We start from the raw sequence: 13,571 nt of genomic DNA, 5'->3' as shown, positions 1-13,571 counted from the left end.
ACCCAGCAGAAATGGTCATTCTGAATTTCCCCAGAGAGAGGATGATGACACAAAGCAATGGGATTGCTCAAAAGTCAAATCTGTCTCTTTAAATGAGATAAAAGACTACTGTTTCTAATAAACAACATGAGAAAGCCTTTATCCAGCAACTTGTAATCTTATCAAGAGGAAGAGTAAATTCTGGCACCAAGACAAAATGAGAAGTAAAGCAGAAAGGGAAGAGGTTGGGTGGTAGCCTTTAATATAACCCAAGTCTGAAAAAGTTCAATACAAATGTTGCATTCACACTGGCAGCTTGTGTTTTTGTAAAGGGATTTCTCAGTAACTGAGCAATCTAATGCCTTGGAATATATATATATGTTTTTTTCTTGTTGACAGGATCATAATACTAAGGGCTGGTGGTAGTACGCGTAATCCTCTTCTTAGAATGATTACCTCAACCCTGTCAATTTAGTAATTAATGGAGAAGGAGAAAACAATTTGTTGAATTACTAATGTCAATAGATTTAATTTTTCTGCTGATTTTATTTCCTCTGGTTTTGCACCTACCACCCACAAACGTTCCACTTTCTTACATTTCAAATGCTTTTTCCTTCTCTTCAATTAAAATGTGTGCTGAGCTTTTGGCTGAAATTCTGCAGAACAGCTTTCTGGCTGTGGAAGATAACTCTGTGCTTGGTGCCTTGCCTGACTGAATACCACACTGATCATAAGGATGAAGCTTCAGCGTAGAAAAGATAAGCGCCCTTCCTGGAAGTTTATCTGCTAGTTGGAGGAAAGTAAAAGGTGAGATTTCAGGCCATTTATTAGGAGGAGAAGATAGGATGAAAGAAGATCATCTCAGTGGGACTTATTGTTCCGTGTAAGAGAAAACCAGAATGCTAGGACTAGTAGCTGCAATGCAGATGAGTTCTGGGCCACTCCAGCAGGAGCGATGCTGCTGCTTCTTGTGCCCTCAGCCTTCCTGTTCTGTCCTTACATGTGATTCTGCTTGAGATAGTGTCTCTTTTCATGCTGATATGGGATAGTATCTTAGTAGCAAAGCATTACCTTTCCTAGTGTTCAGACCTTCCCATTTAAATCACTCCTGTCTGTTCACTTTTGAGATTCTTCCACATGCTAATCTGTCTTTCTCCTAGGGCAACTCTTGTGATCGCAGGCACAAACATCTTGTTTCTCAGATTCTTTTAGTTCATAGAATGGTTTGAATTGGAAGGGACCTTTACAGGCCATCTAGTCTGATCCCCAAAGTGCCCAAGTCATATTCAACTAGATCAGGTTGCTCAGAGCCCATCCTGACCTGAAATGTTTCCAGGGATGGGGCATCTACCACCTCTCTGGGTGACCTGTTCCAGTGTTTCACCATTCTCAGTGTGAAAAATTTCTTACTAATATCTGATCTAAATTTCTCCTCTTCTAATTTAAAACCATTACCCCTTGTGCTATTGCTACAGGCCCTGCTAAAAAGTTTTTCCCCATCTTTCTTATAAGCCCCCTTTAAATACTGAAAGGTTGGAATAAGGTCTCCTTGGAATCTTCTCTTATCCAAGCTGGAAACCACCAACTTTCTAAGTCTCTCTTCTTAGGGGAGAAGTTCCAGGCCTTTGATAATTTTTGAAGCCCTTCTCTGGATCTGCTCTGAAAGGTCCATGTCCCTCCTGTGCTGAGGGCTCCAGAGCGGGACGCAGCATTCTAGGTGTAGTCTCACTAGAGCAAAGGGGAAGAATTGCCTCTCTTGACCTGCTGGCCACAGTTTTGATGCAACCCAGGATATGGTTGGGCTGGAAGTGCACATTGCTGACTCATCTCCAGCTTCTCGTCCATCAGGACCCCCAGATCCTTCTTCACAGGGCTGCTCTCAATCCCTTCATCCCCCAGTCTGTATTGATACTGAGGGTTGCCCTGGCCCAGGTACAGGACCTTGCACTTTGCCTTGTTGAAACGCATGAGGTTTTCACAAGCCCACTGCTATGCTTGTCAAGGTTACTGGATGGTATCCCATCCCTCAGGGGTGTCAGACCTCGCTACTTAGCTTGGTGTCATCCGGAAACTTGCTGAGCGTGCACTCGATCCTATTGTCTGTGTCATTGATGAAGGTATTAAACAACATCTGTCCAAGAACAGCCCCCTGCTGCTCATCACTGATCTCCATCTGGACATTGAGCCATTGACCACTACCCTCTGGGTGCAATCATCCAACCAATTTCTTATTTACCAAATAGTCCATCCATCAAATCCAGAGGATGTTGTGGAGGACTGTGTCAAAGGTGTTAGATTCAGTCCACATAGATGACATCCATGTGTCTTCCTTTGTCCACTGATGTAGTCACTTGTAGTCACTCCCTCATAGAAGGCTGCGAGGTTGGTGAGGTAGGACTTGTCCTTGGTGAAGCTGTGCTGGCTGTCTTGAATCACCTTCCTGTCCTCCATGTGCTTTAGCATAGCTTCCAGGAGGATCTGTTCCATGATCTTCCCAGGCAGGAAGAGACTGACAGGTTAGTAATTCCCAGGATCCTCCTTTCTACCCTTTTTAGAAAAGGGTACAATGTTTCCCTTTTTCTGGTCACCAAGGACTTCACCCTACTGCCCTTCTTATTCTGTGCATCTCTCACCAAGTTCATCTCCAGCCATACTTTGGCCTTCCGAATGCCATCCCTACAAAACTGGGCAGCATCTCTATACTTTTCCCAGGATACCTGACCCTGCTGCCACTGCCTGTGCATTTACTTCCTGCCTTTTAGTTTGAGCCACAGGTCACAACTCAGCCATACTGGTCTCTTGCCTTTCTCGCCAGACTTCTTGCACTTGGGGATGGTGAGCTCTTGTACTCTATGGAAAGCATCCTTAAAGATCTGACAGCTCTGCTCTGCTCCCTTGTCCCTGCAGGCAGTTTCCTAAGGGGTCCTATTGATTAATTGACTAATTCTGTGAAGAGCTGGAAGTTTGCCTTCCTGACATTCCAGGTCTTGACTTTACTCTTTAGTTGACCCATATCCCTTAGGACTTTGAACTCCACCAATGTGTGATTGCTACATCCCAGCCTGCCTCTAAACTTGATGTTCCTGTTTAGCTTGCTGATTGGTGATCGCCACGTCAAGTATTGCATCTGCCACAGTAGAGGTGTCTGTTACCTGGCTTAAAAAGTTGTCTTCAATGTTAAACTTCTCTTTATAAGAAGTTAAATCAGTAATTTCTTTCTTTAATACTTGCACCACTGAAATCTTGTTCAAGTGCCCACTTTCCCCACTGTGCTGTTTCTTAGGCAATCTGTGTAACTTTTCAGCTGTTTTGATCTTTTCTTCACGAGCTGATCTCCCCAAGCCTTTAGAGGGTGACAAGAATGAAGAGCAGCATTGCAAATGCAAAGAAAGCATGAACAGTAGTATTTGCGCTCTCTCCAGTGTATCTAGGCTGAAATCATAGTCTTCCAATAATTTGCTTGAACCCCTCTTCATTAATACTTTTGAGTCATTTCACATGTCCCCTAATATGCCCTCCTTGGATAGATATTAGTTTGCCTTTTCAAAAGTAGGGCTGATACTATTTTTCTGCCCTGGTTCTGATATTTTGTCTTATCTGTGTCCTGACTTCTGTTCAGCTGCTCCCAAATTAGCCTTGTCTGAATTTCATTACAGTGCTGTTTACTTCCTCTTCTAGCTCTCATGAAACCTTTGATGTTTATGCATCAGCCAACAGTCAGCTTGAAAATTGTTTTCTTCTTATTTTACATGAATCCTGTATTTGATGCCATCTTTAAGCCAAGTGAGGTCACAAAAAGAGAATAGCATTTTCTTCATCCCTGCCTTGGAAGGCAAGACTGCCATTCCCCCACCTCTCCCTCAAAGATGATGATCTGCCTGTAACACCCAAGGAGAAATCGATTCACATGAACAATGTGTAGTTTGAGAAGCTGGAATGGGTGAAAGATTTGCCCTCATTAAAGCAGAGGAAAACCAAAAAAGGTTTGAAAGCAGAAACTGATATTTTTCCTGTCTGTGTCTGAATCATGCTTCTCAGCAGTGACAGTTTTGAAGGCTTCAAAAACTAGTCCTCTGGTTACTCAGTGTGTGAGATTTCATTAGGCTGAGAAATTCTCCAGTTCCTTCCACAGGGTCAGTTGACACACGGTCAGTTCAGTCTGTAGTGCTCAAGAGAGCTAGGAAGTGAGAGCCTAGCAACTGTAATCCAGGACGAAACGCGTCTGAAAGCTAAGACATAAGGAAAGAGGGGAGTAAATTTTTTTTAAGAATTTGAGGCTGGACCTCCGCCCTTCCAGCAGTTGATGTGAGAAGTGGAATAAGTGATGAATGGAGTAGAAGGCAATAGAAATAATCTTTTTCTCCCTCCACACTTTTACATAGGGAATGCAAGCTTGATTCAGTTTAAAAGGAGAACTAATTCCTGCAGATGTTTATTTACTGACACATCTAGGCCTGCATTGCCATGGAGAAGAGCCAGAAGTAGGTGTAATGTAGTAGGAAGGGCACATTCTTTTCAGTTTTCCATGTTTGACTAGGCAGATGCCTTTTTGTCAAGGCTTTTTAGTGACAAAAACCTTAGGAAAGTGTGGATAGGTGGTTTTCTTTTGAAACGAGCTCCTGAAGAGAAGTTGGGTCTGCATGCATTAACTGCTATACTTTCAGAAAACTCCGTTGATGCTTTTTCTATTTAATGTCATTAAGGATCTGTGGTGTTGCAAAAAGTTACACATACATCCTTTTCTTAAGACATTCAGTTGTCTCCTGTCACATCAACGATTGGAATCTGTTTTGCAATTGCCACAAAGCAACAGAAAGCGTTGTATTGCACTTTAGCTCTGCTATGCAGTATTATACAATTAATCTTAAGAGGCCTTTTTTAACCTATAGCTGAGTGTTTTATTGTCTTGTTTGTTTGGGGTTTTTTTCTTCATTTTGAGGGCTGGTGATACTCTCCAACAGCTCCAAGTCTCACAACCAAATTATTGTACAGAGCACTTAGGGTCTACTGATCTTGAGTTGTGTTCAAAAGGCAAGTCACTTTCCATGGAATATTTCCTCATAATTCAAGTTTCTGGTGGATCAGTGCCCAGATTCTCTGTTAATAGTTGTTTGCTTTCTACTGTTCAATGAAAGTGAGGAAATTCACCACCAAGGCATTCTTTTTTATTGAGGATCTTCTTACTGTTAGACAGGTTAAGTGTTGGGACATAACAAACTGAATTTTGGGTTTCTCTGGAGAGAGATGCTTCCAAGTGTTGTTCAGCAGCAATGCTGCAACTTCAGTTCTGTTGTTGCTTTGAACACAGGTTGGTTTTTGGTGTGTTACTTTTGTGACAAACCTGTCCTTGGCAAAGACACTTTCATTCCTGTTGTCTGAGCCAGCTTCATGATGTGCTTTTTCTGTAGGAGGTGAGAATGAACCAGCCTACTCATAAAGCAATATGCCAGTAGCATAAAGCAAAATGAATATTTACTTCTGTGCACCTTTCCACCTAATTCTTAGGGGAAGTGCTAACCTTTCCTCCAGCAGCAGTGGAGGCAGAGAAGAAGAAAGTGGTTTTGAGAATGATGAGGCAGAAGATGGGTCTAGGCTTTAGAAAGAAATGTTTTCTGCATTGAGGAACTGTAGTTTCTTGCCTCGGTAGAATGAAAAGAGGAGATAATAAAGGAAAACCCCCTACATATGGTTTAGCTGCTTTACAGTAGAAATGGGAAGAGGAAAACACACAGATTGTTGAGATGTACCGACTTTTAACACTGCCTTTGTGTGGCATTCATTTCAGGTCAGGGCTGGAGACTTTGCTTCCTCCTTGAAGGACAGCATTCCACATCCGCTGCTTGATGCTGGGTTTCTCTTCTTGCTGCCCTTCTTGCTGGATGATGCAGTGGTTAATGTCATGGCAGCATCTGTTGGTGCTCTCTGGGCTCTGATGGTGTCACTTAGTGTTGAGTTGAGACAACGTGTGAGGGGTTTGATTTCATGCTGAGCTGTTTACAGGAATCAGAATACAAGACGTGGAAGGTAGCTTGAACAAAGTATTGCTGGATGATTTAGCTTAATAGTCAGTAGAATGCCACTGCTGTGCTTTGGGACAGACAAGGGAGTGTGTCATCCTAGTCTGAGAGATTCAGACATCTTTTCTCCTTTTTGAATTAGCTCTGGCTCATGATTAAATTAAGTGCAGGCTGCTGAGGTTCTCTTCCTTTTGACATCTTTACAATCTAGATTAGACCACTACTAATCTATGTGTACCATTTAATTGTTTTTAATATAGCCTGTTATGTTGTTGTCTTCTTCCTTTCTAGTTTTCCTGCTTCTGAACAGATTATGTGTTCTCCTTGCTTTCCCTTATGCCTCATAATGATGCTGTTTTGTTTTTTTCTCTCATTGCCTGTTTTCTGCTGTCCTCATATGCTTTTCTTACGCTGATAAATACACAATTTTGCCTTCTCATGTGTCTGGTTTTTTCCTTGATGCTTTATTTCCTGTTAGAAGGTTGAAACTTCTTTTGGGTGTTCAGAGATATCAGAGAGCCCTAAGCAGCAGGATTAAGACGTCTTCCTGGTCAGACAGAAGCAGTCCATTATAGGCATTGTGTGCTGTGGGCTGTGTTTCAAGTTCCTTTCGTAAGAGATGCTCCAGTGTCAGACTGCAAGGGGCTGGCAATAGGGAAGAGTGGGTAGATCTCAAGAAGCCCCCTACAACTTATCTTAGGCCTTTAGAGCTATCCCTAGTGGAGAGGCAAGATAAACGGACTGGGTAGCTTTTACCACATCTTGCTTCTTTTTTAAGCTATGAGCCTAGTGGTGTTCTGCTAGATGAGTCCTGCCCACCCATGGTGGGCAATTAATGCTATGAATCAGCTTCTTGATATGCCTTTCTTTCTTTTGGTATTACTCTGGTTTAGAAATGTCTGCAGTGCTCTGATTTGGGATCAAAGCTTGTGGTGTGGTATTATGTCTTATGTAAGTGGGGATTGCTGACTCTCACAACACCAAAAGCAGCACTGGGAGTGCTGTGTCAGTATATTTTCTCAGTTGGAGAGTTCTTCCTAGAGTTTCAAAAGGCGTCTGAGGAAGGGACAGGGCTGCAAGTCGGGCCTTCTGCTTGAGGATTTGTAAGACAACTAGGATTTGTCCCCACTGTAAACAGAGAAGATTGACATACACAAAACCTGTGCTGCCTGGAGGTTTTGTTCTTTCTTCGATGGCTATGAGAAGGAAACACTGTGCTCTGTTTCCTTTGAAGATGCAGGTACTCTGTCTTGTGCTTTTCTTTCTCTTGGTGGAAGGAAGGCTATAGTCTCAAACTCTGTATTTCAGATGGGCTCACAGCTTCATCCACTAATGTCTGACCTTGTAATTCACTCACTTACCAACTTAGTTTGTTTGGGGTTTTTTTTGGTGGTGTGCTTTTTGTCTTTTTTTTGTCTTTTTTTTTTTTTTCCCCCCTCTAAATATCTGATAATAACTTGTGCTTCCTTGGCACTTCGTTTTGAAATTTTTCAAAACGGCTTAGGCTTTGGTTGAAGTCTACCACTTCTTTTCTGACTATTATGGTAGTTATTTCTGATTGCCGGTTCAAGAAATGGAAATTTAAAGCAGTTAAGTAATGCAAACACTTGATTTGTCCATCTTTTATATTCTAAACCATTCTGGGGGAAGTAGGTCTGCTATGGGAGCAGACTTTTCCTCTCTTGGAAAAGTTGAAAGCTCACATATTGCAGTCTTGCCCTAGAACCTGAGAGAATCTGATACTAGCATTAACTGTGAACAAAAAAGTTTGGGTTTTTTTTTTATTTGCTGAAGCTGAGGGATGTCAAACAAAAGCTACACAACATGAACAGATTTTTATTTTATTTTGGCATACCAGTTATGTATTTATTTTTAACATACCTATTTTTACATGACCATTCTGTATTATATGTGATCTAAGTTCCACACAGGTCCAGAAATGAGAATAGAACCAATAAATGCCAAATTCCAGTTTAACTTCTAGAGCCTTAGTGGCTTATTTGTTTATTTTAGTCTGAAATGCTTTTCAGTTAAGCTGCATTTTTGTTATCTGTACAGTGAATTTAATTCACCTCACAATAATTGCTTTTCATGGTTTCCTAAGTGTGTGAGTATCATAAGTTAAAATCACTTCCCTGAAAATGCATCGCATTCTACTTGTACATGTCTGGAATACCCTTTATTGTGCTGCTGTCTTCCTGGGGCTAGGTGAGGATCAACAAAGCGTTCCATAATCAAAAGAATCCTTGAAAATTATTTGTCTTCCATGATTTCTTTGTGAGAATTGTATTTTATGTGCTTTTTGTCACCTTATAGAAATATATTGTTTGGACTCCCTCATAGTACTGAGGGATGACTGCATTCCTACTTGTCCCAACAATGAAGAGGAAGAATTAAATGGAACAGAGAACACTCGAGATAAAAAATTAAAGGCTAAAAATGAGCTAGATCCAGATGTGGCCTGATATGATGTTGTAAAGGTAAGCACAGAGCTATACCTGGAATCTTTTTAGGAAAATAGGCCCTCCTTAGTGGCTACGTGTGGTGTTGAGGCATCTACCCTTCTGTGTGTGCTACTAAGAGCATTCTGAACGAGAACTAGAACTTTTCCCTGGCTGTTAAATTTCATGTTCCTGTCATATGTTGCCAAGAGGGTAATCTTATTGATCTCTAAATATGTTGAGACTTGACCTGTGAGATTTCAGTATCATCAAGTATCTCTAAATTCCTCTAGAGAAACTGACAACAAGCACACTGATGACCTTGTAAGACTTCCTGAAAGGCTGCATACAGACATGGTTTTCAAGCTTGCTTACTTGAGCTAAAAGTGAAGAGGTTCCAGCCGCTATTCAAATGTCTGTATGCACTTTTGTAAAGTTAAACGTAAGCGTTACAGCTAAATGGTTCAGAACTAGTTAGATTTGTAGAATGACATTTTTGTATTTGACCTAAGGTGGCTGCTTAGCCTTTTTCCACTTTCTTTCTTCATATTTGTATTTCTCAGATAAAGAGTTACAGCACATCAATGCAATAGCTCACGTATTTAAACCGAATTCCACATTCCTGATAGGACATCTAAAAATAGCAATCTTTGTTATCTCAAACCCAGCCTTGGTGGAACTAATGCAACTCACTTGGCCTGCTGTGAACGTTAAAACCTGTCATATATCCTTTAGTCCATGCACTTGAGCCTGTGTTCGAATGGTGCTTGGTAAAAAGCTTCCCCATGAAAATGAATTGCTGTACTTGGGGGTCTGGCCTCCTTTGGAGGCTTCATGAGTTCAGATGAATTCTGCTACATTAGACTGCTTAAAAAGCTTAACCAAAGAGTTGTAGACAGAAGAGATAAGATCGTTTTGTGAATCTGGAAACAGTTGCGTGGTTCAGCATAACAGATTTTAACTACTTCCAAGTGGCTGGAACTTGGAAGGTATTTGTGATAAAATTCTCCACTGTACAGTTGTTGTGAAATTCCATTTCACATCTGCTTATTGGCAGTTACAATCCAATTACTCCACACAGTTGGAAAATGAGTATTTAAACTAGCAGCTGAACTTGGTCAGGCCTGGAACTACAAACTTGCTTGGCGGTAGCTTTTTGGAAGTATAAGTACTGCTAACTCAGGTGTTGTGTAGTTGCCTTTTCCCAGAACTAAGAATGCACAACGCTGTCACTTAAACTGCAGATTTGTTTCTTAGCACTATCACAGATCAGTGTTCTGCTGTGTGAATCATAAAAATCATGTCATCTCTCTTTTCCTACTGCAAAATAAGATTGGTGTCTGTTCTCTGCTTCTGTCAGCTTTCTCTCACATAACAGGAATTCTCAGACTGCTGGGTTAGGTGGAGGTGGTGCCTAGCCAAAACGATTCAAGGAACATGAGAACCGTTTTCAGCCACATAGTTTTCAGTAGTCCTTTATAGGGAAGGATGTTTCCCTATTTGCTGTTACTTACAGTTTCATACTCTGGAAAACGCAAGTATCCAAACACCACCAATGGTCTGGTTCATAACAGAAGTTCAGTTGTTCCTGCTCTCATGAGCTAACTCTCGCTCATTTGTTAGCCTACTGGCAAATCCACGGAAACATATGTCTTTGTTTCTGCATCATTAATTTTAAAACCTTCTCTCTGCAGAAGATATAATTGAATCTGCTTTTGTCTTCCAGCAGCTGCAGTTCAAAGAGCAATCATTAAGAACATAATGTCTTTCTTTTTTTCTTTCAGGGACTTTTGAAGACATGGATCCAGCACTAGCTGAGGTACATCCTGGAGGTGGTATGACTTGTTCCAACATTAGTCCTGGATATATTGCACATCCTCATCCACATAGTAAGGTACTTCTCTGAAGTATACAGCCAGGTAAATCTCTCATTGTACAGGAGCTCTGGAATGCTAGAGAAAGGGTTGAAAAAGGGAAGAAAGAAGTAGGTAAATTCACAGCAAGGAGGTTAGACAAACTAATGTGTTTTGCATGTCTTCTGTGTGTCTATATAATTGCATGCTTAGTTATTTGTGCTGCCTGCTATTTCTCTGCGGCTGCTTGACTGTCCTTGGTTGATTGAGACCATTGTCATGGAATTTCTTCCTACTCAGTAGGATCCCCAAGCAGCTGAAGCAGTGTGTTCACTTGCCAGCATCCATGGAGTTACTTGTGCCAGCGCTATGAAGTCCACCAGAGTGTTGGCATCTGGAGAGTCAAATGCAACAGCCAGGCTGGTGAGTGATTCTCAGAACAGCTTTTCTGGTTGCAAAGACCTTTGTTCTCTGTTCTTTGCTTTATATAAGTAAAGATAAAGGAGTAATTGCAGGTGACTGAGCTGAAGCTGAAATAATCATTGTGAAGAAGGTGCATACATGTGTTTTGAAGGAATTGACAGCATCGTAATGGTGATGCTGTGTACCAGTAGAAAGAACTGTCTCAAGCTTTTCTTGTTTTGCATTAACACAGTTATGAAAAATTACGTAGTAGAGCTCAGTGATACTGACCAACAGCAGATGTTTAGAGCGCACATTGTTGTGTGATGCTCTGTACTCTCCCGTGTTCTAGCGATAGGCAGCTTAGGACTGTATAAACCAGAGATTTTATCTCTAACCTTGTGTTTTACAATCCTGGTTGAACTTCTCTGCTATTCATTTGTCTTAACAACTGCTGAGGTCAATTATAAGTATTTCCATTCCCTCTTATCTTCTTCTGAACAGTTTCCCACTTCAGAGATAATTGGATTCACTCTTACAGGCTATCACACCGGTGCTATAAATGCATAACCTCTACCAAGAGCAGCACCCATTACCGTGCAATGAGCACCTCTTAGGGTTTTGGCTTAACTATTGTTAATAGCATCTAATAAATTGCCATCCAGGAAATTGCTCATGTCAGCAGAAGAATACCAGTCTGTGCTATAAAATACATAGAATAATGTGCTGATAATGGGTAGTGGGATCTGTAAAGCCTGTAAGTGGTCCTAGGAGTACAACAGAAAATCTCTGAATTTTACTCCTATTTCAGGATTTGTGTACTCCGGGTGTTTCAAGGCATGCACAAGCTGCTTACAAGGTTCCTGCCACTTAGGCTTTTATTCTGTTATTGCACTATCACGTGGCTTGTTACAGGCACTTAAATGTGGGATTGGAAGATAATAAAAAACTAAACCAAAATCATCAGTGCAGAAATCTATTTTAGCTACCAACAAAATTCTTCCATCTTCCTCCTCTGGAAGTAAATTTGACTTTGCCCTCTGTTGTGTAGGAGGGGTGTCAGAATTCATAGCTTGATTCATCAGTTCCTTTGCTTTCTTATTAGTGTGCACTGATTTCCCTACAAGGTGTCTCTAAAGCATTTGAATTTTAAATTATCTGTAATATGTCCTTGTGTTGTGAAAAAGACATTGTCATCTCATTTGTTTAGGCAGAGCACACACAAGCTTTTGTATGTGTGGGAGAGGGAAAGAGAAGCTCTATTTTATGGTTAAGCAAAAATACTCAGTTGTTGGGGAGGATAAAAATTATTTCTAGAGAACTGCAAATGAGTCATGACATGCTTAATTCAATACGAAAATAACTTCAGAGCATTTCCAAGGCATCCAAATTCTATAATATTATAAAAGTAATAGGCAGGAAGTACCCTTTTTATAAAATAAATGCAGAATTGTAGAAAGTTTCATGTTGCAGGACCTTTGAAAGCCATTTAGTGTGACCTCCCAACCAGAATATTGGCATCAATTCAGTACCTTTGTATACAGTGTTTTTCATAAAATATATCTTTATCTGTAATCTTGACTAATACCAGTTCTATTTATGACTACTTGAAAAAGGTTAATAATATATTTTTTTAAAAAAGCACTTACAGGCTGCAGGGAGTATTCCAAACAAGAGAATGCGTGGGCTTGACAGACCTCAATCAGGAATGATTTAGGTGTAGTTGATCTGTTTAAGGAATGGACTGGATAACACCTAGGCATCCCTCTCAGGAATAATTCTCTCTTAATAGCCATTGACCATTTCTTGATCCTTTGTAGTATGCTCCTTAAGATTACACAAAATAAATGCAGATTTTAACAGTGCAAGAAGAGTTTAGGATGAGCTGAATTGAAATCTGTAGCTCTTTTGTTTGATGTGTCAGAGTAATGCTATAATGATGCACGCAACTGTCTCATCCCTTTGTCTGTTTTATTATTTGTTCCTTTCTTTTTTGTTTGATTAGTGTACAGTTTAGCAAATTTGAAACGAAAAGTAGGTTAAGTTGATTTATAGCAGACAACCTGCTAGATATGCTCCTGCCAAGGGAAGAAGCCATCAGGCTAAGCACCAGAGCCTTCCAGCTGTGGGTGGTGGCTGCTGGCTGTGGTCAGGCCTGTGATCTCCACAGGTACAGCCCAAGGATGTAGAAAATGGGGATGGAGTATGCAACAGAGTGGATAGACATCCTCTTCCAGAGAACCAAATATAGGGAGGCTCAGTCTATACTCCTTTTAGAGAGTCTTATCTCCCTTTCTCTGGCCTCCTGCAGTAAAACTTGCAGTCTCCAAAGGTATTTGTGTTGAGTAGTACCTTCTTCTGGTTGTTCTTTACCTCCTGTGTTTAAACAATGGTATTTTCTTGTTTCTCCTCTGTACTATGGGAGATCACCTTGGCTTTTTAGAACTGCATCTTTTTGCCCTTCAAGGCATGTATAGCCTGTGCTTGTGTGACGTCAAGACACAGAGTTTGTAGCACAACTAGGATTGAATCGGATGATTTAAAGGAAATCTGTGTCACCAGCATGCATGCTAAGTGAGGCAGACTGATGCAGACAAACTGTATGCTGCATCAACTTTCAGTTCAATTCAAATTCTTGTGCGTGACTGTCAAGGTCTGTGCTGGGTTAAGTCTGACCTGCCTCAAGCATTGAATCTGCTTCCTGTAGTCGCGCTGGCTTGGAAGCACAGACATGGCTATGGAGTTGTCTTAAGAAGAGTAAAAGGGAGATGAATATTAAGTTTCAGAAGGGTAACGCTCTCTGCAGTAGCATTTTGTGTTCTCCAGCTCTGTCAGGTGTATTGGTTAATAAAGAGTAAAAAATGTATATAATTTTTTAG

At 40.9% G+C, this 13,571-nt stretch overlaps 1 protein-coding gene across 1 annotated transcript in view; it reads left to right on the top strand.

Moving 5' to 3' along the window:
• Positions 1-13,571, top strand: part of LOC104067358 (RNA polymerase II-associated protein 1-like) — a 68,056-nt gene that overhangs the window by 4,654 nt on the left and 49,831 nt on the right. Inside the window, 2 exon segments of the mRNA XM_054068128.1 lie at positions 8,313-8,476; positions 10,222-10,713. Of these exon segments, the coding sequence (XP_053924103.1) occupies positions 8,313-8,461 (149 nt within the window). The 3' untranslated portion in view covers positions 8,462-8,476; positions 10,222-10,713.

This window comes from Cuculus canorus, chromosome 5, assembly GCF_017976375.1.
Source record: "Cuculus canorus isolate bCucCan1 chromosome 5, bCucCan1.pri, whole genome shotgun sequence".
Lineage (NCBI taxonomy): Eukaryota > Metazoa > Chordata > Aves > Cuculiformes > Cuculidae > Cuculus > Cuculus canorus.
This window is presented reverse-complemented; position numbering and strand designations above follow the sequence as displayed.